The sequence below is a fragment of the Falco rusticolus genome, chromosome 7, assembly GCF_015220075.1.
Source record: "Falco rusticolus isolate bFalRus1 chromosome 7, bFalRus1.pri, whole genome shotgun sequence".
NCBI lineage: Eukaryota > Metazoa > Chordata > Aves > Falconiformes > Falconidae > Falco > Falco rusticolus.
The window spans coordinates 6,501,664-6,525,642 of NC_051193.1; the positions used below are offsets into that span (position 1 = coordinate 6,501,664).

Below are 23,979 nucleotides of genomic sequence, written 5' to 3' on the forward strand. Positions count from 1 at the left end.
TTGCATTTTTTTAGATCATGTTTTATGTGGTGCTAGACACTTGCCTTCCTTACCAACAACAATTTAAGGCCAGAATGCGATGTGTTGTCTGTTTTCTTAGTGTGAGAGGAAGAGGGTGCCTTTCTTTACAGTGTATCTATAGAAATAAACCCTGTGTCTTGGAGGTTCCTTTGAGGTACAGCCCCCTTCCCAGCAAGGGGTTAGAGGAGTTGCTAAGCACGTTTTTTTTAGACAAATGAAGCCAAACTTGTGCAATAGGATGGCGTGTATATTGCACTCTTTTCCCTGCTTCCTTGTAACTTTTGAACCTACTGACCAGTTCCTGCCCAGTTGTCACAAAAGGGAAGCAGTCACTATGGTACGAATCTTCCTGTAGCTTACTGGCATCTGGGCAGAGGAATGAGGCTCTGGTGTTGCTTACCACCACAAGGATGACTGCTGAGTTAGCTCAACATTTTGTAGACAACAGAGAGTCCACATGAAGATGTTAAGGGCTGCCCAGACAGCACTGCTGGAGACTGCACTTGGTGAGGTCTCCAGCAATGAGGATGCTGCCCACTGCTTTCCAGAAGCAGCAGGAGCATATCCTGGCCTCGGCCGTGCTTTCTGGCCAAGGCAGCCAAGCTGGCAGGCAGGGATGACTCAGGAACTGCACTGTGTGCAGCAGCAGCTCCAGCTCTGTGCCAGCCGCAGCCCCCAGCACTTCTCCTTCCTCCAGACTTGCGGTTAGCACAGCATCTAGCTCACCCCAGCCTGACCACAGCCTGTACAGCATGCCCTTCTCCAGGGTAAAGCCTCCATGTACTGCTGCTGGTGGATCTTCTTTGCTCCTGTTTAGGACAAATGGCTCTTAAACAGCTGATATTTAAAAGGGGGGTTTTATTGCCAAATCTCAAAGCTCTTTACAAGCAGGAGACAAAGTGCTGCCTTTCCACGGGCTGCAGCAGTTGCTTTTCAGATAGCCATCCACATTTGCTTGCTTGCAAACTCACTTCCTTCCTGTCACAGACATGTAACCTGGCGGCACAGCCCAAAACACAGACTCAAGCCCCAGCGCTTCATGCCCAGAGGGTTTTCAGGCACAAGAAAACCAGCCTTAGTGCAGCCAGAAATTAGATGTAAGTTTAAATGTTAAGTTTAAAAGAAGATTAAAAAAAAAGTGCACGGTAGCAGGGCATACCCCGAAGATGGGACTTAATGTATAAGGTCAGAGCAGACCAGGATCCTGTCTCTGACTCTGCCCAGCACTGCCATTTTCAGAGGATGATGTAAAAACACCCCAGGAGGCAGCTGCAGGAGAACCCACTCCCCAGCCCTAGGCACAGCCTGGCTTATGACCAGAATGAGAAGAAAAGTGGGAAAACTGCAGAAGGAACATGATGGTTTTTTTTCCTGCAAGGTCCAGGTGCATCAGGTTTACAGCTGGGCTAGACATTTTACGATGAAACTACTAACCCTATTAGAAAAAATAGTTAAAACCAAAGAGTGTCTAACATAGCATTTTCAGCAGTAGAGTTACTGGGTGCTATGGAGATTCCACTTAAGTTATACTTATTTACAAGACATAATACAAATCTAGTAAGTTCTGTTAGTACAGCAAATACAGTAATTAGCTGTAGCTTGTAAAATGATTTAACTTGTCCATTTCTTAACAGATACAGGGTGTTTTACCTGTTAAGATTCCTACTGATGGGTATTCAGTAACATGTCAGACATTTATTCATTAGAATATTCAGTATAATATAAAAATATACAGTAAATATAAGCACATCCTGTAGGTTTGGCTGTAACAGATAGGGATGTCTGGGTATTTTCATCAGCGCTTTGTCAGACAAGTATCCACAGAACATACTGCCACAACAAAACACCTGTGAGAGCAAAAGCCTTTGTATATAAATTAGGGGACTGAGCTATCCCATAAGCTGTTTTCATTTTCCTGGGTTTTCAGTTCCAGGCTTTGATTTGCCCATCCTGGAGTTTAGGAATGGCTTCAGCTTTGGGATGTGAACCTGGACCCAGAGTTTGCCCTGGTTATATTCCTGTGAGTGTGAACTGTTTTTTCCCCCATCTAATTCATCTCTCGTTAAAGAACTGCATCTTGCAAAAGCCTCCCTGCTCTCTGTAGCTGATGTCCCTTGACTTCCAGTGCACACCAGGTTCTGACAGCTCACATTCATACCACACAGTGTTCGGTAAACAAAAGTGCATATGCAGAAAAATACATTTAGATAGCAGATAGGCACTGATTATTGTCTGTGTTATTAGCCCTTGTCCTAAGTATGTCTGGAAAGGTGAATAAGACCCATGGTTCACATTGAATCTACAGCAGCAAATGACACAGATCCAGAGTTTGCTCCAGGCTGCGTGCCTGGGAGTGGGCTTAGGACGTAGGAAACTTTTTGTCTCAAAGCAGAGCTTTTTGGCACCTGAGCCCTGAGTGTTTTGACTGTGTAGAACTTTCCATGTGAGAGAATAACAAGTGAATTCCCATGCAATGTCTATGGCTGTCTTGAGAGGGGGACAGACCACTAAAACCAAGGCTGGTTTAATCAAAAGAGGCAGAAACACCAGTTCTAGTCGCTACCTGTCTTGCTGGCTCTGGGCGGTGAAAGCCAGGATATCTGGAAGCCCAAAACCAACATTTCTGTGCTTAGACCTGAAGTGCCCACTGCCCAGCCTCAGAAGAGGCTTAGATGGAACTTTACTGAGCTGCTGCTATGGAGGGTATTTGCAGCCTGCTGCAGCCTTGTGGAACCTGGGAAATTATAAAAGAAAGAACAGAAGAAAAAGAAATGGGTGAGCTAAGAGGGCAGGGCCAGCAAATAAGAGACGAGATCTTAGGTAGCATGTCACTCCTTAAAACCAGACTGGGAAGATCACCCTTTTCCATGCTTCCAGAGTCTGGCTCAAGCAAAGGAGAAGCCCTTCAGGCTGTCACACGATTGTCATCAAGAGCAACTGTAGAGATTAGGGGAGGGGACCCAGCCCAGGTGAGGGCCTAATACAGCAGTGATGCAAAGACATGATTTTATCACAGCTGTAATCACGAAAGACCACGGGAGCTGTGGTTGCTTTCAGTGGGTGGGCAGGGAAGTTGTGGGAATTGTGCCGGAGCCTTCTGCAATGCCTTCCTCAGACCCTTCTGTAGCAATGCATTTTTATTTTAATGTACTTAAGCCACTGGGACCAGCCCCAAAGTTGTGCGTGCAAAAAGCCTTTCCCTCCATGTACTCCAATTACTGATGTCTGTGCCAAACCGTGGCTTTCAGGCTAGCCAGGACACAGCAGGTAGAGACATGTTAAATAGGAAGAGGGATGTCACCCAGACCTGCTGCCTGATGCATGCTCTTGTCAGTTAACATCCCAAGACAACACAGAGAGTGAGCCTACAGCTAAAGGAACACACATCCCAGCTTCCTAATGACAGCTCTCCTAAGAAGCTCCTGGGGCTCTCCTGGACACAAGTTCTCCAAATGCCTGGCTAATTGTTCCCTACAATGATGAGGGGATTCAGAGTTACCAGATAGGTATGATCCTCAATAATAAATGTGTTCCGTCGCCAGAAGACACTCCTTCGAAGGCCAAGTGTAACCTCTTTGCCTCAGTTCCCTATTAATGAAACAGGAACAATTAATACTCGCCTAGCAATGATGCATTGAGACTTGTGTTCACTTACACAGTGCTTAGCACACCTGAAGCTCTGCAGAGCCAGACTCAGTGCTTCATACAGCTGCTCCAGGTCTGGGGACACGACTTGTAGCCACGAACTGGCCAGTTTTTGTTTGCCTCTGTGCGAGGTCACTTTTTAATCGTGGATGTGGTTTTATGAGTATCTTTGGAGAAGATTAAACCATTTATCTTTACATTCCCAGATGTACACTGGGCCAGGTGGTCAGGGAAACCTTGCCAGCAAGTGAACAAACACTGACTACATTTATCCTTAAGTGATGTAACTGGGAAAACCAGATAAGTGCCAGTGTAATTTGGTATCTCCTTCTCTGTAAATACAAATAGACAGAGGCTTTTGCTAGAATAGCCATTCTGCTCCTTTCAAAAATCTGGCTTGGTTTGACTACTAGTAATTTTTAAGGCCTGATTCATGGAAAGGACTTTGGATATAGTCCTTAAAGAGCATTCACATTTCTGAAACTGTTCAATGTCCTGTAACTTTCTGCTGTGCTAAGAGGATTAGAACTGAACTGGTATGTACAACATGAAGAGAAAAAGATGCTATAACTGAAAGCTCATTTCTGTCCCATAAACGTGGTGTGTGCACAGCAAAACACCACCTTTTACACACTGGCCTAGCAATGGTACAAATCATAAATGGCAAATGTTTAGCTTTGATTTTGAGAAAGAAGTCTCTTCGAAACGTATGTCAGGGAGCACTTCTTCTATAAAGAGTCACTAGATCCTTTTGCTTTTCTTTCTGTTTCTGTGTTGCTTCTTTTTTCAGTTCTCCGAGACCTTTAATTTCTTGCAAAACTTGTGTAGCTTGCCGAAGTTGTTCTACTGCCTCATTGAGCAATGTCTCTGCCATCACTGGGGGTCCATTCCCCTCCTGGGCCTGTTCCAACCCTTCACGCAAAACCTTCTGCAGAAGTTTTTCTGCCTTTTCCCTTTCATTAGCAACTTTCTCCTCCATTTTAGCTAAGCATTGATGGGAACCCTTGGGGAAACCTTGGCTTGGAAGTGCTCTCTGTGTATTTTTGGAATCAGACAGCAAGTCTCCCAGAGAAGAACTGCGAGGTTTGAGACCTGAAGTGCTTTCTGCACACTCTTTCTCCTCCACAGTTGCTTTTACACTGTCGTGGTCTGTTTCTGTAGCTAAGGAAGTCTGTATCTCTTCTGCTGAAGTCTGCTGTTCCTTCTTGGCAGAGGTTCTCCCATTTCCTTCTTCAGCTTCAGCTGTTGGGGATGTGAACTCTGCTACCTCGCTGGTTGCAATCCCATTCACTGGGGGCTTGGACCTGTCAGACTCCAGGTCTTCCCAGCCCCCAGCTTCCAAATCACCATGGCTGGAGTTCACTGTGGCTAGCATTTTTTCTGATAGAACCTTAGGAGGAACCAGAGGCTTTGTAACATCTGCAGCAGCAATCTCGGCAACGTTGTCTTTGCTGCTATCTCCTGATGATTTCAAGTCTTCTGTGTTTTTAGGCTCAAGGACTGGTTGGTCCCAAGCTACTTTTAGCTTGTCTGGAAGAGGAATTGGTGCTTTTGCTATGCCCCTGTTGCTGACCTCGATGAGGTTCTCTCTGTTCTCCTCACTTGGTGCTTGGGATCCTTCCATATTCTCCTCTGGGTTTACAGAGTCCTCTTCCCTGGCATTTACACTGTCCTTTGATGCTATGCCTTCCTTAAGCTTCTTATCTGGAGGCAACGGAGGAGACAGAGGTTTTTTATGTTCCTGGTCAGGAACATTGTTCCCTGCATCTTGGTCTTCTTTTGTGCCAGTGGGTTTTATGGGTGGCATAGGTGGCTTTGGAGTTTCTTTCTGGGGTGGTGCATTGTCACTTTCACTGATGGTGGAATCCAAGTTTGGCGGTCCGTTGTCCACTATATCCAGATCTAGTCGCAGGATACCATCTGATGTAGACTTGGCAGCCTGAAATAGAAGAGAGAACTTTTTCAGTATCTACCCCATCATCAATCCTGTGCTCCATCATTTAAGTGCAAGACCCTCACAACCAGCACAGCAAGCAAGGGCTTGCCGCTTCACACATCCACCCCATATATACTTAAGAACTGTCAACACTGCAAGAAGAACCTGACTGATAACAAAAGCGGTGCTCTTAAGAGCAGTTTTTTCTATAGCTCAAGAGCAATCTATGGAGCTTGTGCTTCTTCCATGCAGCATCGCCCTGTGCTACCCTCTAACATTCGTAGCCAGCTCTACCTCCGTTATTCTGGTAAATGAAACCCAATGTGATCTGCTGTGCTAAAATTTAATGAGCTATGATAATCATCAGTCCCAAACATCTCACCCAACAAAGAAGAAAGTTGGGTGAAGTCATGTACATTGCAGCAAATCTTATAGTGCATAGTGAAGCACTTTGATCCCCCTGCACAGTCCTGCTTTTCCCCCAGACCCGTACATTCTGTGAATGTCACGGGCATTTTGCTGTTATTTTCTGACTGACAGTGCAGCAACTTGCATGAGAATATTGTGCAAAAGCCAGTAACCATAAGCAGTCAAGAATTAGGACAAAAGGACAGAACTTATTTTACTACTTCCTTCAGAAGAACGTCTCAAAGCCTGTTCCACAATAACCTTAATTCTTGGTTTTCCTGTCGGTGCTAAGTGGTCAGCTCTGCTATATTTTAATTCTTTATCCTGTGGTAGCTGAATCCCTCTACCCCCTTCATTTACAACACGCCTACCCAAAGCACACCTCCTTTCTGCTTTTGGGACTGTCATAGTTTTACTTGAACATATAAACCAAGTTGATCTTTGGACTGCTTGGCCATGGATACTATTGCAATATTTCTGCTTGCTTCCTCTAACTTGATGTCATCCCTGTCTTACTGGGACCAAGCCTCAGCTGGTTAAACCTCCTTCAAGCCACAGGCTGTGTGGAAACCACTCTAGTAGGGTTTTTTTTCCTAAAAAGGATGGACTTCGTAAAGACATTGCAGTGTGCAAGCTCAGTGCCCCAGAGGGAGAAACAGGGTGACAGTTCCTGTGTGAACCCAAAACCACATGAAGGCGTAGCTGCAGCCAGGGCCAGACTTATGCAGTGCAGAGTTTAGTTAAGAATCTCTCTTTGCCTTTCCAGGCCATCAGAGAGACAGAGGCAAGCTGCATCCTGGCAGCTTGGCCCTGACCCATCCTCACCTGGCCGGCTTTGATACTGGAAATCATTGTTCATCCCATTTCCTTCATGATACTGCAGCCAGCAGCCACGACACACATATTTCTGCAGGCTCTATCCACTCCCTTTCCCCTCATTCCTGCTTCTGAACTTGTAAGCCAGTTTCCCCTGAATTTGGCTGAAGGTGAGAGGTCTTACAGGTATTAACCTCAGAGGTATCTCGTGAACACAGTGAGCTGAGCAGGGGAGAGAGATCTTTTTAGTGCCTAGGGAAGGGCTTCCTGCCTTACCGAACCCATATTAGGCAACAGAAAATCCACACTTCAGTGCTGCTGTGACTTTTGTCATGTTTTCTCCTGCGGTTTTCTGGAGGAGTGGATGGGAATCTATGATTCATTCCCATGCATTTCTCTAGAAGAGACACTCTCCCTCCATTTCCATGCAAAGTAAAAAGTCTCGGGGCATCTCATTTTCTGCACGAGGGTCATCTGAGTGCCATGCAGACACATAAGTCAGAGTCTTAGAAGTCTGAAGAAAGGAGGTTTGATTTAAAAACCCTGGCTGAGATTAATGCTCTGCTGAAATATCAATCTGTCTGTGGAAACTTTTTCATAAATCACAGGAATCACACATTAGTAAGAACATATCCCATGGAAATGAACTGCAGGTTTATTTTGTGCTGGTTTTTCTTTCTTTTTTTTTTTAAGTCACAGATCCAGAAAGTCAGTTAAGAGTAGACAGGCTAGTCCATAAAACTGCCTGGGAGAATAATGTATTCTGTTTCAGACCTAAGGAAGGGCTTGTAAGCTTGAAAGCTTGTCTGCTTTTTTCAGTTAGCTTAATAAAAAATACAGCTTCTCCCCACAAACCATGCAGTTCTTATACCTTTAGACCACTGTGGCTACAAAATCATCAATTCTTAGAAGATAAATATAGGAGCTTCGTCTCTTCTGATTAAAGTGAAACTATAATGGCTCTCACCAGATGGTGAAGCAGCTCATGAGTTATGGAAAGCTAAATATATTGTAATGTGTTGCAGCAGCTACAGTTCTATGGGAACCTGGAGCTTCATTAGGTGCTGGTGCAGTCTTTCCCAGAGGAAGCTGTTTCCCTTGTCAGCTTTCTCTGGGCTGTCTGTACCTGGGATTTTCCCTGGGGCTTTGTACCGAAGTGGATGGAGCAGCTCTTGTGATCCCAGCTGGGGAGATGGCTCACCCCAGGGGCATGCCCTTACCTCCTTCAGGTGACTTCTCGTGGGTGGCCTGCGTCCGTGGGTCATTTTCACCCTGTCCCGAGTTACATGGTCCAAGGAAAGGCTCTCATCTACTTTCACCTTTAAAAGGGAGAAGAGGAGGGAAAGAAAAAAGGAAAAGGGCCATTAACTTCTTAAGATATGTCTATAAAATTCTCAGTCACACATGAAGGGATGCAGCATTTGGATGAATATTTCACAACTACAGTCTTTGCCTCAGACTTCAGTTGCAGTCCGCCTGCAAAGCTCTGCATGTACGTGAGGGATATTAAGGTATCTGTCCTGTACAGAGCTCTGTTCATCTAACAGACATCCCAAAGCAACGCACCCAGCCTTCAGAAGTTTGTGATGGCTAACCTCCCCTCTACCTAAGGGGCAGGGAAGGAAGGACACAAGGCAGCTTTGTTGTCCTTGCTGCAGCCTGGGCTTGGACCAGCTCCTGCATGTGGCAGAGCACAGCGCTGAAACTGCTGTTGCTATCTTACGAGGTGAAAGCTCATTAATAACCGTGACCTGACTGTGAACTGTATCAGCAGTGCGTTGTTACAGACCTTTCCTTCTACAGCTCTAATGACTGCAGGATGCTGAAGAGAAGGTGTGAGCAGTGACCTGGATTAATTGCAACTCTAGCTGAATTAACAAATTTATTTCCTGGAATCAGATGAGAAATCCACTGCCTCCTGCATGTGGGGAGAGAAGTCCCAGCCCCCTGGCAAGGTATTTCTCTGTGCCGGCTCTGTGACTGCCCACCCACCCATGCCATGATGGCTGAGGGCTGGAGCCTGCTCCACACAGAGGGGCAGCACTGGGGATGGTGGAAACATCAGTGCGTCCTTGGTTTGCTGACCTTTGTACCACAAGTTTGTACAGTAGGAAAGCTGGCAAAGGTGAAATAGGGATTTAAAGGAGAAAATGGGTCCCAGTCTCTGGCTGATATGGCAGAGTGGGTTTACAGCTCTTTCAGCAGAGAACAGCTAATCCAAGCCAGCTGAGGGCTTGACCCATTAGCTTGTGCCTGGCCTGTGCAGAAATGCTTTAAATCTGAGGTTTGATCCTTACTGGAATGAATGAGAATTAGAGGCTGGCTCCCTTTGAGAGCCCAGGTCCTCATAAGGAGGATAACCCCAGGCCACAGGCCAGGGAGGTGACCTGAGATCCCACCTTGCTGTGCTGCCAAGGGGGTGTGCAGAGTTCACTGCCCACCAGACGGCCACGTGCTGTGCCACTCCAGGCAGCTCCAACCCCGAGCGGGATTGCTCCAGCAAGGGCTGAGCTGCACTGCATTACAGGACGTCACATCTCCCACCCGCTGAAACATGAGAGCAGACCTGGCTGCTAAGCTCTCTGCTGCTGTGTTTTATCATCTCAGGCTGCTGCTGGTCCCAGCTGGTCCCTTTAATCCCACGTGCTGCTTCCCACTTGGTCCAAGGGCCTGAGGAACCGCTACGTCCCACTACCAGCAAAACCTTGACACTGAGTGCCATTTGCTTAAGCAAAAAAAGGAGCATGTTCCAGCCTCTCCTCCTGCTTTTGCCCCCTTCTGAATAAAAGCAAAGCCCAAGCTCTCAGAGTTCCCGTCTCCAGCACCGTATCTGCAGCGCTTAGGCCTTTTCTCAAAAATTTTACTCATTGCTTTCATTTCCTTTGTTAAAGATCTTGCTGTTTGCTTCGTCCCCTTGTTACCCTGACCATTTCTTCCTGTGTCATTCCTGTGATGGTGGTTTTGTGCACTTCCTTTCAGTTACTGAAACAACAACAGAACAGACGTTGCTCCTTTGGTTTAGTCCAGGGCTGATTTACAAGCTAACAGGGAGCAGGTCAAGGTTAGTCAGGCTCTAGAATGTGCAATTTTCATCCTTCTGTCTGTGCAGCAGAGTGGGAGGAGAATCTGGGAGTGCAGGTGTGCTGGGGCCAGCTGAGCGGCAGGCATGTTTGGCTGGGGCCATGATGTAACTTTCCACCAGACTTCTCTCCAGACTGCAAGCGGAATAGCTGGTGGACTGAGTCACTTCAGATTTTTCCAGTCTTGAAGGCTGGGCCATGTCCTAACCAAATACCTTCATCTCCTTCAGGCTGCTTGGTGCTGAGGATCACGGCAGTGTGGGCAAGACTAGTCTCCGGGCTGCAGCTCCAGTTTTACACGACTCAGCGCTGCAGCTGCTTCTCTGCACCAGCCGCTTCCACCAGGAGAGGAGAACTCCCATGCATGTGCTGATCCCAAACCCACTGAAGTCACCAGACCATCTCCCACTGACTCTGGTGAGGTCTTGCGACCCATGGGACTCTGGATGAGATGTTAGCTCTTAGCAGCACAGACCACCCCTCTGGCACACCATCTACTCAACCAGCTGCCTGGGCCTCCCTGCATCTAATCCCGGCCAGGAGAAAGGGAAAGGCAGTGAGATGTAGGAGGGTGCAAATGGCTCTCTACGTGTTCTGCTTTCTTGAGCTCGGAACTGAAGTGGTTTAAAGCTCCCAGCCTTCAGGGGAGCAACCTGGCCTGCTTTGCACACCATCCTTCTCTTTCTTTTGACCACGGCTGGCATGCGGGAAGGACAGGGAGCATGGGCGCTCGGGCAAGTGCTGCTTTTAGCTAAAAAAGCAGCGGATGAGAACTGACAGAGAAATACAGGAGTTTGAACACTTTTTCTCTTACCTCATCAAATATTTTGTTTTTGCCTCTATTGATCCCTTCATTAAGAGCTTTTATCCATGATTCCTTTTCTTCCAAAGTTGGAGCTTGAAATTTGATATCATGAACCTGCAAGAACAGAGAGTCAATTTTTGCCTAAGCATTCCTGTCAGGACCAGAGAGGTAGCTCTGCTCTCTGGATATCACTTCAGTTTTTATATAACATCCAGTTCCAGCCTGTGTTTAAACTACAGATTCCTTTGTGCTTTGCCAAGTACTTCATAGCTCTCATGAACAGGATTTTGTTATGCTGAACAGTTTGTTGCTGTAGTTTTATTTTTGCAACTAGCAACTAAAGTAGTTAGAAAGTAAGAGTTTCGTCCTTCTGCAAAACATTTGGAATAGCTCTTAGAGCAGCGGTGAGTTGCACAGCAAACAGTGACACTGACTATAAGGAGTCAGACTGAAAGTCCAAGTAATTTTGTGCTGGTTCGGATGCAATGAAGGACTTCATCGCCAACTTCCCCCCAGGCTGCAAGCAATGGGAGGGCTGCGGGCAGCAGGTTCTGCCTGCTTCCCTCTTTCTGTGGCTCTGCAGAACAGAACTGATACGGGAATCTGGGACTCTGACCTTGGTGGCACTAAACCCAATTCAGCTGAGCACGGATATGATGAGGCATAAGGGCAAAGTCAGTGAAAAAATTAACCATATCTTCTGTTTGCAAATGAAGAAATACAGCAGTGGACACTAGACATACACTCTCTGGGGTTTGAACAGCTGTACTAAGAAGAAGGGAAGAGTTGGCCATAAAAGAGGGAGTTGGCAAGAAGCATGGGACACAAATAAGGAGGGAGTGGTGGGACTGCATGGCCTGTCCTCCAGCCAGCCAGCTCTCTCCTTCTGCCAGGGAAGTCCCGTGGCTTTGCTCAGTGTTTTGAACCTCTTCTTGTACGCAGCAGGAGCAATAGGTAGGGTGTTATTTATTTCACTGCTGTGTTCTCTGAGCGCCTCGCTATTATTATGTAGCTTTTCCCCAACGTACACTTCAGGTGAGAGCAGTATCATCTTCACATTACAGGTGGCTCTATGGCAGACTGGCTTGGATCCAAATAGCTCCTTGAAGTGCCCTAATCCGCACTGCACAGGCACACAGAAATACTCTTCTGCTAAAGAACATTATTAAAGTTGAAAAATCAAGCCCTTAAAAATTAGACAATCCCAACGTTGCCGGGGCAGTCCTAACTCAGCCTGCTATGCATGTTCCTGCTAGTACCTTCCTTAACGACACAAGCAGCACTCCTTACAGAGCCATCCCATTGTGTGTTTTATCCTCGTGGGTCAGTATGTCCTACTGATTGCACTCTGCTCAAGCCCTGCCCTGAAAACAGAATTACCGATTCCCCCAATAATCTTTTCTTTGCTGCTTATCACTACAATATCTGGGGGCTTCACAAATTACTTTTCAGAGCAACTGCAATTATCCACTTCTTCTCACAGGTGGGGAAGTGAACTACATTCACAACACATACTAGTGGAGTCTCGTTTGGAATAGTTTTTGGGGGTTGTTAAATGTTAAGTATCTTATAGGTATTCTGCACCTTCCCGTTGCCTTCAAGAGCTTACAACTGTGTTGTGGTCCCAGCCTTTTTGTAAATGAGGCCGCACATTCTGAAATCACAGCAGTGTCTATATGAAACTAGGGCTATATAAAACGAGGGTGACAAAGCTAATGGTGACTGACAGTCGAATGCTCTTAGCAGCTCCCTGTTTTGTTGATGGCACAACAAAGCAGCAACTGTTCTGAGTCTCAGCAGCTTCTGAAGGTACCACCAGAAATTCTGCAGAACTAAAGCCTGATCTCCTTACACTCACTCCTGTTGTTTAGCTAGAAACCAACGGCCCTTCCCTTCTACATTTATTCTTTGCTTCAGTGCCATGGTTTTACATGTGCACATCACAGCAACCAAGTGCCAGACCCTCACAGCCAGCATGGCAAGCAGGGAGTTAAGCAGCAATTTGGGGAAAGATTATTTATTCAATTAGTTTGCACATAAGGTGATGGGACCACATGTCTTCCTGAGAGCTCAGAGAAGAGGTTAGGGCCTGAACCACAGCCCTCTGGAAAAAGAGCCCTTTGTCTGGGGTGCAGAAGGGCCACGCTAACCAGGGAACCTAAGGGAAGGCAAGGCTCCAAAACAGAGTGACAGCCAGATTTTGTTTTAGTCCAAGCAGGCCTGGTTTTGTGTGTGCTTAAAACTTTCTTTTTGTTTGGAAACGATTTTGCCCCAAAGCTTTGTGATTATAAAAGCTTATGAGAAAGCTCTACTTGTGAGCAGCTGAGCTGCTGCACTGCCTGGCAAAGACCTGGCAGCCTGCACCAGGGTTTAGAAATCTCCGTACATGTTGTTCAAGGGAAGGATTCCTGCCTCACTTCAAGCTTCCTCTTCCAATACCACTTTCTGTGCCTCATTCTCAGGCCCCAAATAAAGCCTCCAAGACTGTGACTAAGCGCTGGTGTCAGCAACCCTGCGGCAGTGCAGAGCGAAGCCTTGGGGGGATGGTTTGTCATTAATGAGAAGCCAAGATGTCCCTCTGGCATGCAACCCTCTGCCGCACAGTGTATCACTGACCTACCGCTGCAACCACCAAAGGCAGACTCAACGGATGGTGAGGGAAAGGGACTTGTGGAAAGATGCTCCCAAGGCAGCAGCAGAAACAGCCCTCCAGCTCCCCAAAGGGCTGGCTGAGCTCTATACACTAATCTGAAACCCCCAGGTTGGCTATAAACAAGAAACAAATTCATTTATCTTGTCCGTATTTTTACTCAATTGAGTATTCACAGATATCAGAGGACGCACCTGAAGATGGATACTCCCCACAAAACATTAAGCAGGGTCTGTTCTCCGGCAACAGTTTAAGGTAGAGAGTCAGTGACACCAATATAAGAAGGCAGCAGACTGGGTACGCATTTGCTCTCCTCCTGCTAAGCCAGCTGAGACTGAGTCACACCATAAACAATAGGCTGGTGTGCCAGGAAAAGCTGTCATGGCTAAACTTAATGTGATAGTGACCATTGTAAGCCGTGAATACAGACTACGCAATTTACTGTCAGTTAACTCAGAGCACAGCACGGCCAGTCAGCTCCTGCTGAATCACTGGCTGGATGTCGTGCTACAAGAGGCACACACACGGGTCACTGTCCATGACGGCAGCGAGCATGGTCTCCCTGATTGCTCCGTGTCTTCTCGGAGACATCAGTCTCTTCAAGCAGTGACAGTCTTATAGCTATGCTGACCCTGCTTTCCAGGAAAGAGAAGTGTTTCTGGGGTCAGTCTGTTGTACCTGCACTAAATGCTTGAAGAGACAACCTCTGGAGAACTGTATAGGTGCAGTTTAAGACCTTTACCAACACCAGCTCTTTGCTGAGCAGTTCTGCTAGATGCTGCTGATCTGCAGCAGGGGTGGGCAACGGAAACCTGTGTTTGCTGCTTAGCTGTTTTAGTGCAAAGCCTTGCGTCAGCTCCAGTTCAGTGGGGCTGGGCTAAACTGGACTGTGAACTGCTGGTTTAGGTGTGGGAATGTGTTCTCTTCTGCTGACTTTTGGTTACAGGGTGGTCACCTCCAGAAGAAGCCAGAACAGAGCTGGGTCAGTAACATCTTAAACTACCAAAGTCCATCTACCAGACGTGAGGCCATCTCCTGCCACCTTCTACATGACTTTGTCAGGTCAGATCATAGAGGGAAAAGTGGAAGCCAAGGGACTGGCACTTAGGCAATTCTTGTGGTTTTCTGCAGCTGAACCAAGAGCTACCTCATCCCTGGGGATAAGGCAGCTTCTCTGCCAAATTGGCAGACCCCAGGAGCAAACTCTTCCATGCACAGGGCAAACATGCCTCACAGCTATCTACTGCAGCTTCCAGGCTGGGCCCCCGATGAAGGCAGCTGCAGGTACCTCCAAAGTCAACGAAGGGAAAAACAAGCATTCGAAGTCTCCACCCCTGACTGCAGGTGCAGCGTTCGTGCCTGGCCATGCTAGGAAAGGATGTGCGGGGAGCTGCAGTGCTGGCTCATGGACTCCTTCCCTTGCTACCACCCTCTTTCTTCCCATTCTTAAGACTTCCCTGCAGCTGAAGGCTTTCAGACCTCCTGAATACCAGACCTGTGCCAATCTCTGTAGTCTCCAGGCAGTTTACCCCAAGCACCATTTACACTGCTTTTTGCATCGTGAGTACATTTGAAAGTCCCCCGGCCAAGGCTGCTGCCCTTTCTTACTAGCTCAGCTCACTGCATCCAACAGTTTTCATTTAATTGCTGTGGGTGGAACAGAGCATTTGAGATTTCTAAGCAGAGCAGGTCTTTTGCACACTGCCAGCTTCCTTTGCTGAAGAATCAAAGCTCAGGGGGCAGTGGTTTCTTTCAGTTCCATACCAGTGCAGGCGTGTGACACGCTCATATTGTCATAGCTTAATAAAAATGTCATCCTTGTGAACAGGGCAAGCAGAATCTGGCGTACATCCATCAAAGACCACTGTCTAGTAAGGCAACTTACTTATTCGGGTGTAACTTTAGCTGCAGAGTAGTTTTAACTGACTGATTCATCTCCTCTCCTTTTGAAGAATATCCCATCCAAGATTTAAACTGGGATTCCCCTACAGCTAAGCTGGACTCCCTGTATTCAAGTGGGAAACTCTTATTTGTGCACTGAAACAGAAATGGCCTTTCCCAGCTTGTTTGTAAGCCCCACAGACTCACTGGATTTCTGCATTCCTCAGTGTTGTGCTCAGGAGAGGGGGCAAAAAAACCCTAGCAAGATCTGGCAGGGTTTGGCGAGCCAGCTTACAGGGTGATTTTAAATTGTGGATGGCAGCAAGCCTCCCAAATGGAAAATGTTTAGCTGATATATATCGCCACAGCTGCAATTTCAAAACAGAAGAAGGACAGTTGTGTACATTGGCCTCCTAATTGAAGCCTGTTCTAACATCTGCCAAAGTATGTTGTGTGTCAACACCCTCACCAGATTCCCAGCCAAAAGGAGGGTGGGCGGGGAGCTACAAACAGGGAACTTTTCATTTATTGAAGCCCTTCCTTTCACCAAAAGAGCCTTATAGAAAGTAGCCTCTATCTAGGTCTCCATTTAATCAGTGGCATGAAAAATGGGAACTGTAAACTTGCCAGCATGCCAAAAGGATGAAGTTACCCTTTCAGGGCACAGTTTGGGCATATCTTTCTCCTAGCAAGAAATGAAAGGTTTAGGAACAGGTCTCACACCCTGTGTTGATTCATGCAGAAGTGCAGAGACATATACAGCTATTACACACTTCTCTCTAAGTAACATACTGGCAGATAATAATAATTCCTACTGTGCCACCCATCTCTGAGCACACAGACTTTTATTTGCCTCCCTGGGAATAGGTGCGCACTTGTAGTTATTAAGCCACCCTCTAGAAAACACACTAAGTCTGCCAGAGTTAGCCACTTTTGATCTAAAATTGACATTATTTCTGATTAATCAAGCTACAAAACAACCACTAAACCTCCACTTGGACTGGAGAGACTCCCTGCTCTGGGATCTGGCGCTGAGCAGGAGCTCACTAGCCCAGGGTGCAAATTTCCAGGCCACCATCACTTTGGTGCATGGTGCTTAACAGTGTTTTTCTCCCCATTACAGACTGCGCCTACTTGCAAAATGAACATCATCCACCTTCTCTCTCCACCCCCACGCTAGTCCATGTGAGTGTTTTGGGGCAGGACAGTCCTTGTTCTGTTGTTTTGAATGAAGTTTAGCACAATGATGCTCTGAACTCAGCTGGGGTCTTATTATATGAATAAACACTAAGTGACTGGAGTGAAAGAATAAGCAACAATGACAACAAGGACCAAACAATCTCCATTTATTTAAACAAAATGGAGACGGGGGAATGCAGGCAAGTTGGTATTTTTGCCAGTTCACATTCTTATGGAAATGAGTATGTTTTGTCCTGCACAACCTCTCAGATTTGCATGGGGAGATGTAGGAAGATCTCTCAGGTCAATAAAATCACATTGAAATTAGAAGTAAGTCAAAGCGTCATGCCTCAAAGCAACAAGAGAAGCATCCCAGCCCATAAAGATGCTGGAATGGATAGCATATAAGTAGGAACTAAGGAGAACTTTCAAATATGCATAGTGACGATGAACATAAGGTGAGCATGTCCTTGCACACAGTGTTCAGATGGATGTATAGCTCCTTCGCAGTGCCAGCCTGGTGGTGAGGTTCTGGATCTAACCAGATGCTGCGCAGGAAGCTAAAGATGCAGTTACACGAATCCTGCAAAATAAATCTTTTCTCCTAGGAACTATTTTACTGCAAGTAACTTTGCGCTGGACTTTCTCAGATCAGTGGTTCCACCTCCAGGAACTATCTCAGTACATGGATCAGGATCATTGATTTCACTGGAATCTGGGCAAAGCTGCAGCATGTGCAGCTGGGAGAGGGATACTTCCTTGCCCAGAGCACATGGGGGAACCACCGGGAATGGTTATTCTCCACTGCTCAGGGAGTACTGGAAGAAAGAAAATGACAAGGCAGGAAAAATATCAAGAAGACAAAGTTGAGTCGCAGGAAGACGCCTTCCCCACAACAAGAAGAAAATCTACAAGACAGTAGTGTTCCTCCTTACACACTGCAGGCCATCTGCAGCTATAGGCCATTTCTCCCAGCTGCCAAATAGCTGCATCTCAGAGCCTTTCATCTGCTCCGGGCACAGTTGCCTGGGAACTCATTTTGGAGTTAGCAGACTTGAGGGTGATGAGAAAGGCAATCCTACCTTCTTACCCGGGGAGCGGATTAAAATGAAACGGTTTTTCTTTTTTAGTAGCGCACGCAGTTCTTGGCACTTGTCATAACTCTCCAGTTCCACTGTTTCTATGCACTTCTGTTCATCCTGCAGAGAGGGAATGAAACATTATTATGAATAGGAGGCGCTGAAATCAATCATATACTATCAATCTCTGCATGCATTCCCCTTGCATCTGTCTAAAAGCTCTTCTGCCTATAACCTGCATGCAGACAGCAAGCCCCCATAAATCAGGCTGGCATCTCACTAAGAAAACACCCTAGTCTTTAAACTACAGGCCGATTTGTGGCTAGTGGTCCACAGTGGCTGAGAAAATAACACCCTGTGGACAGTAACACCAGCTTCTGCCACCTCTCTTGGCCTCATCCAGGGATCTGCAGCCAGAAGCAACACTATCTCCTTCTAAAAAAGGATGCAGGAGACATTATTCTGCTTTTTCACAGGGAAGACAACACAAGCATCATGATGGTCCAAGCAGCCCCCCAGGAAGCCTGAGGCACAGCGGAGACAAGAGGGGAGCCCTGCTGCCATGCTGAGCTGGGGCAGGCTGGTCCTCACAACAAAAGGGCCAGCAGGAGCCACAAGCGACTAGGACACACTCCTCTTGCAGCCAAGCTCTGAGCTGTCAAAATGCTTAGGATTGGAAATACAGTGCTGTATAGCCAGCAAAGCTGTCGGGGCCAGCATCTCAGTAGGGAATACTTGTCTCTGCTGTATCTCCACTGACGACTGCCGGCCGCGATCTTGGCTCATTTCTCCCAGTAACATAACTAAAATTCCACACGTGGTGCGTGGCTGAGTTCAGCTGTGGAGCACCATCCCTAACAGGAACCGCAGCGTAACGCTGGGCAGATGATACTCTTCAAGTCTCGATAGCCCAGAAGAGACCAAAGCTCCCTTTTGCTAAGCATTACACAAGTAAGCAGTGAGAATCGCAAAACAGTTCTTGCCGGTGAAGTGCTACAGCCAGCACGCCTCGTGAACCTCCCTGCTACCATCCTGAATTAAAACCGCTGGCTATGGCCATCCCCAGCTCAGGCTCCGCTCCCAAGGCACTCCTTGTACCGGTATGAGTTTGTATTTAGCAATTCCTATGGAGGAGACGGGGTGTGGGATGAGGAAACAAGTTGCAGCCAGGAAGCTGCTGCGTGGCTGGAGGCAGGGAAAGGAGAGTTCAGAGGGAAGTGGGCTGCGGGAATTTCCTCCCTTCACCACTTGACGTTTTAGTCGCTGTGCAGAGCTCAGGCCCTGTTTAGCTTTTTTAACTCTCCTATCTGGGAATGGGGGCCCAGCAGAGCCGATGCCAGTATGCAGAGCAAGTTCTGAGCCACTGAGGGATGTCTGGATCTAATTTAGGTTTATTATTTTAATGACATTACTGTTTATTTCATTTAACACCGAGTAGACGAACGTGACCAGAGAACTGGGAAAATGTATACTAGGAGGAAATTAATCCTGCTCAAACCTAAAACCTAGCAGATAAAATCCTGCTGACGTTACTGAGCCCTTTGAAGGCGCAAGGCTCCTGCTGCAATCCTGGTATTGCAATGTCACTGCAAAAGGACAGGGATGGAAATAATAACCCCTCAGCGGCCAACAAATGACAGAGAAGGGTGAGGTCAGGAATATATGCCTTGGGGATGAGTGATCTCATCCTGGCCTTTGGTGGACGACCGCCCACGTTACAGCACTGCCGCACAGCCGGCCGGTGCGCTTACCCGCTCCAACGTGAAAGTTTGCTGAGCTAAGGACGTAGGAGGCTTGGCAGCACTCTGATCAGAGACCAGCACGAAGACCCCTGCCCACCCTCCCTGCTCTCGAGGGCAGCTCTGTCCCCAGCAGAGCCCAGTGGCTCCATGTCACCCTCCTTGTCCATGCCATCCTTCCTGCCTCTTGGAGGGGAACCTTCCCTCTGATCCCCAGCCGTCCTCCACTTCCTAAGAACAGTGGAGCACCGCGCTGGGGGACGAGAAGGACCTGGCAGGCTGGAGAGCTGTGGGTTTGCCATGACATCGCCTCTTGCCTTCTGGCTGCCCCTCTCCCACCTGGAGAAGCCTTGGGGACTATGGCCTGGCCTGGGAACAAGGACAGCAAGGATGGGGACATGGAGGACACTGCCTGCCCAGGGGCACTGGCTTGACTGAGCAAGCTATGGCTCCTTCATCTCAGAGACACAAACTCCTCAAGTAAGTTATCCTCTTCAGGGAGGGTGGGGAAGAAAACAGTCAGAGAAATAAGAAACTCCATGTCTGAGGCAAAGCAAAAAGCATCTGAGTTCAGGGAGCACGAGAACAGGGGTTTTGTCTCTGTTTTACCCTTGGCAAGCGGCCATCCCCTGTGAGCCTACCTGAGTCACAAAGAGATCCTTTATGTTTGTCCTGCACCACTAAGACAAAGACTGAAAGACCTGATCCTTCTGCAACATCTCCAGGTCCCTTAAACCTCCTGGGATGTGGCGGATACTCAGCACCACACAGAGACAATGTGGCTTCCAGAGTCCTGCCCTGACACAGGGTGTCAGACACATGTTCTGGACTAGCTCCTGCTCCATGTGGTCTCTGGTGTCCCAAAGAAGTTTGGAGACACAAAGGTTGAGTTCTCACTCAGTGGTTACACCTCCCTGCAACACACAGCTTGCAGGGTCATCCCACGGTGCTGCACTTGATCAAGACAAGGAATTCCCTTCAGGCCATTTTTCTCTTTTCCTCTACAGATTTTAGGGCATGTTTTTTAAATTGCTTTTGGGCTTGCTGTAAGGGGCAATCAATAAGATGCTACAAATCCTGTTACAGAAACCACTACATTTATGGTTTAGTGCAGAAAACCAATTCCATTAGCTATTCATGGAGCAGATGCTGCAACTTAAACATGTATGTGTCTGTAAGCTTGGCCCTTAAGAAGAAAATTACTGAACACCTAAACGTATTAATGCTTGTGCTTAACCAAAGAATCACACTTGGCAAATGATTTCCTTAACAAAAAGCTGTTAAAAAGGGGGGGAAACGACTCACTGAAATTTTTATTTATATGAAGGTATAATTTCTAGCAAAGACCTATTCACTGACACATTCATGGGCTGTGACCCTCTATTCAGTGTACAATGTCTAGACTGCCTGAAATAATAATTTACTTGGCTAGCTGAGGATCTCAAAGCATTTTAATAAATCACTTCAGGGTTTATGCTGCTACCACTTTACCAGGGGCAAAATACAGATGTTAACTGCATGACTGTTAAATGCGGAGTGGATCCTTTGGTCTCTGGAAGACTTTGTCTAGAAGGTTTTTTTCCCCTATCAAATAATACACTTAAACACCCCCCAAACAACAAAAAACCAACTCTAACCACTAGCTGCACTGCTTAGAGGGAAAAAAACACCAGACTCAAGACTGATGCTCTCTAATCCACGGAGTGATGAAATTGCTCTGTGTAGTCTCTCCGCATAGGATTGCCTGGTTTTCAGCTGCTCTCTAGTTTTGCAAGGCTTAATTTTTATTCTGACAAGAATATGCAGAGACAAGACAAGAAACCCCGTTAGAAGATAACCTGCTTGGTTCTGTGTGGGCCTGCACACAACCTGCCTTCCCTGAGATTTCTGAGTAGTTTCTCAGGATCTGAGCACCTCAGAGCTGTACATATTTGCGTCAGTGCCTGCTTTTCTGACATTTGGGTATGTGATATCATACAAACATCTTACTTAACCGAGTCTTCATTTATGTGAGGGTACGGATGTAGGGTGCTGTAGATGGAGGCACAGCAGATAACAAGAAATCCACCTCCCTTCGTTTCATAGTTGCTGAAAGAAACCTGAAGCCCGGTGGGGTGACTTTCACCCCCCATCTGCTCCAGGTAACACAACAGCCATCTGCAATTTGCCTTAGGAGGTAGCTCTGCTTTAAACCAAACCCAAAGCCTGACTAACAGATGCAATATGGGAAGCACACTCCCAGAGCAAGTCTGGAGCACATTCCAGGAGGTTGTTATTGATGATGATAAATACAGAATTTGTGTTCTGCTCTGTCTGTACTTTCCAGTGACACAGTACAACCTCATTGCCTGCGTCTTGTGTTGGCCACCCTCTCTGCTCTTGTTTTGCACACACAAAGCCCAGCTACGAGTACAGCCAGCCTCCTGCAATTGTATAAACAACTGTGCCTGCATATGAAACAACTGCTAAAGGCAATATTACCATCTCTTCGGAAGGGCTCAAACATGAGGGACTGATAAAAGCACAATTCGCCCAAGTCACTAGCTCAGTTCCTGGAAATCTGATGGGCTCAGAGCTGAAATATTCAGCCTCTAAACCTGCCCTCCCACATGGAAGCTGACCTCCCTCCCATTTAACCCATTTAGGTCTAACTTAGGATACATATGGAAAGATGCTTCTACTTCTGTTCCCCGAGGCTTTATCTCCTTTCTTTTTCCAGGGCTCCAATTCAGCAAGTACTGAACAATCCTATTTTGAATTGTTTCAGCCTGAGGATGGTCAGGGACGCTGCGTCTGTCTCCAGGGTCACACAAATTGGGTACGTGGAAAAGGTCCAGTGGGGAAAGTGGCAGCTTGAGCTCCAGAAATAAGAGCTGTAGCACAACGGACCACAGACTCTCTCTTGACATCGGCCCCTCCCATCTCAAAAACTTCGTTCTGCAATTGTAAAATGGAGACAGCAACACTGCCCTAACTCACGTTAGAGGAAGATAAATACAGTAATAAACATGAACTGCCTCAATTCTGTGGCAACAGGACCCCTCCTGAGTGCAGAAAATTGCCATTTCCTTTAGTTCCCCTGTAGTAAGTCTGCACAATCACACACTATCCTATTGTGCTACCAGATAATTTTGGAGCAATTTCCTCTCCTAAGACATTTGACTTCACTGTAAGCCAGTTTAATAGCCTATAGATATTAACATGATCCCTTATTTACAATAATGAGACCTTGTAGCTACTGTAGCTTACAGATGCAATTTATTACAGGATGTTACCACAATCCGCAGGCTACCAGAAAACATTATGCCTGGTTGTTACAAATGCCATTTTCCTTGTTGAGATAATAAAATAACCCTTTATATGATTGGGATTTTTCCTTCTTCTGAATGTCTGTGAAAATTAATCTCACTTTAAAAGCTTTCTTTTCCCTTGCGGTAATGAGAGCCTCCATATATCTTGTTTTTAAAGGCATGCCCTTTAAAAAAACCTACGTCATGGTTATAGATTTTGAATCTGCGAGTTCCTGAAGCTTCAGCTGGAGTCAACAGGTGTCTGGGGCACTGAGAAGCAATCTGCGGAGTCTGTGGTTTGCAGGACCAGGCTGCATCGCTCTGTGTAAGAGAAACCCCCGCCACTTTGCCTGCCTTCCAAGCTGCTCATCACCTGATGGTGACTTCTCATTTCATTATTCTTGCACCCTTTGTGAATTTCAGAACTAAGAACAAATGCCTCCAGAAAGCTTTGGGATTTGGGAAGAGCAGGAGAGTTCAGTGTATGGAAGGAGGTAATACCCTTTAACCTAAACTGTTCATAACATATCTATTAGGCAACAGTATGTTTTTAAAAAAAGAGAACCAAACTCATTGTCAGTCCTGCTGTTCCTGAAACCATGGCAGCAGTGCAACTGCTGAAACATTTCCCCATTCTTCTTCCCTTGACACGCTAGACATGAAGCTTTACGTGATTTTGGTTTTATATCATTCTGACACCCACGAATGACCAAGATCCCTTCGGGTCAGCCACCGCACAGGCACATGGTCCTTGCGCAGACCATGCGGTAGGAAATGCTCCTCCATCCTGATGCGCACACAACACCATATACCAGCAAGACTCAAGACTTACCCACCCCTAATCTCAAACCTCTCTTGGTTGTAGTTTGTGTTCTGCGCTGTAATTCCTAACTTTTGGGGCACACTCTGCTCTTGCAGAAGCTCCTTCCAGCCCAGGAACTGAGAGCCTGACTTGGGAAAGAGCCACCTTTGCAGCCCAGCAGGAACCAGCCCTGCGCTTCTAACTCTTCTTGCACGAAGATGCAAGATTTAGCTTGGTTCTTTTTCCTCATTTGATTGGAAACAGCTCTTAATGAGGCCATGAACTTAAGGCATGCAGTTTATCTAGGGAAGTCCGGGACAAGGCTCCCAGGGGTCCTTCGCTCAGTACTGGCTCAAGTAAAAGATGAGCCAAATCCAGACTGTGTCCCTGCTTAAGGAGGACAGCAAGCACTCACAACCTTACCCTGAGTCCATCAGTGGCTAAACAAAACCCTGAAGAGTCTGGCTAGCAACAATCCGAGCTGCTTGAGGGGTGCCAAACAGCTGCAGGGTTGCCTGCCGTTCCCTTGAGTGGCAGGTGGGAAGTCAGCCTGCTACAATCCACTTTTATCCTTTAAACGCCAAAACCGCATAGCACATATCCTGCTTCCGCCCAAAGGTTTACTCCGTTCGCCTTCTCACAGGATGT

The 23,979-nt window shown here is 46.9% G+C and overlaps 1 protein-coding gene across 1 annotated transcript in view; it reads right to left on the reverse strand.

Moving 5' to 3' along the window:
- Positions 1–859: 859 nt before the first annotated feature.
- Positions 860–23,979, reverse strand: part of PLEKHO2 (pleckstrin homology domain containing O2) — a 28,797-nt gene continuing 5,677 nt past the window's right edge. Inside the window, exons 3-6 of the mRNA XM_037394799.1 lie at positions 17,504–17,620; positions 10,721–10,825; positions 8,047–8,145; positions 860–5,605 (exon numbers count right to left, since the gene is read on the reverse strand). Coding sequence (XP_037250696.1) covers positions 4,379–5,605; positions 8,047–8,145; positions 10,721–10,825; positions 17,504–17,620 — 1,548 coding nt within the window. The 3' untranslated portion in view covers positions 860–4,378. The remainder of the gene's footprint in view (positions 5,606–8,046; positions 8,146–10,720; positions 10,826–17,503; positions 17,621–23,979) is intronic.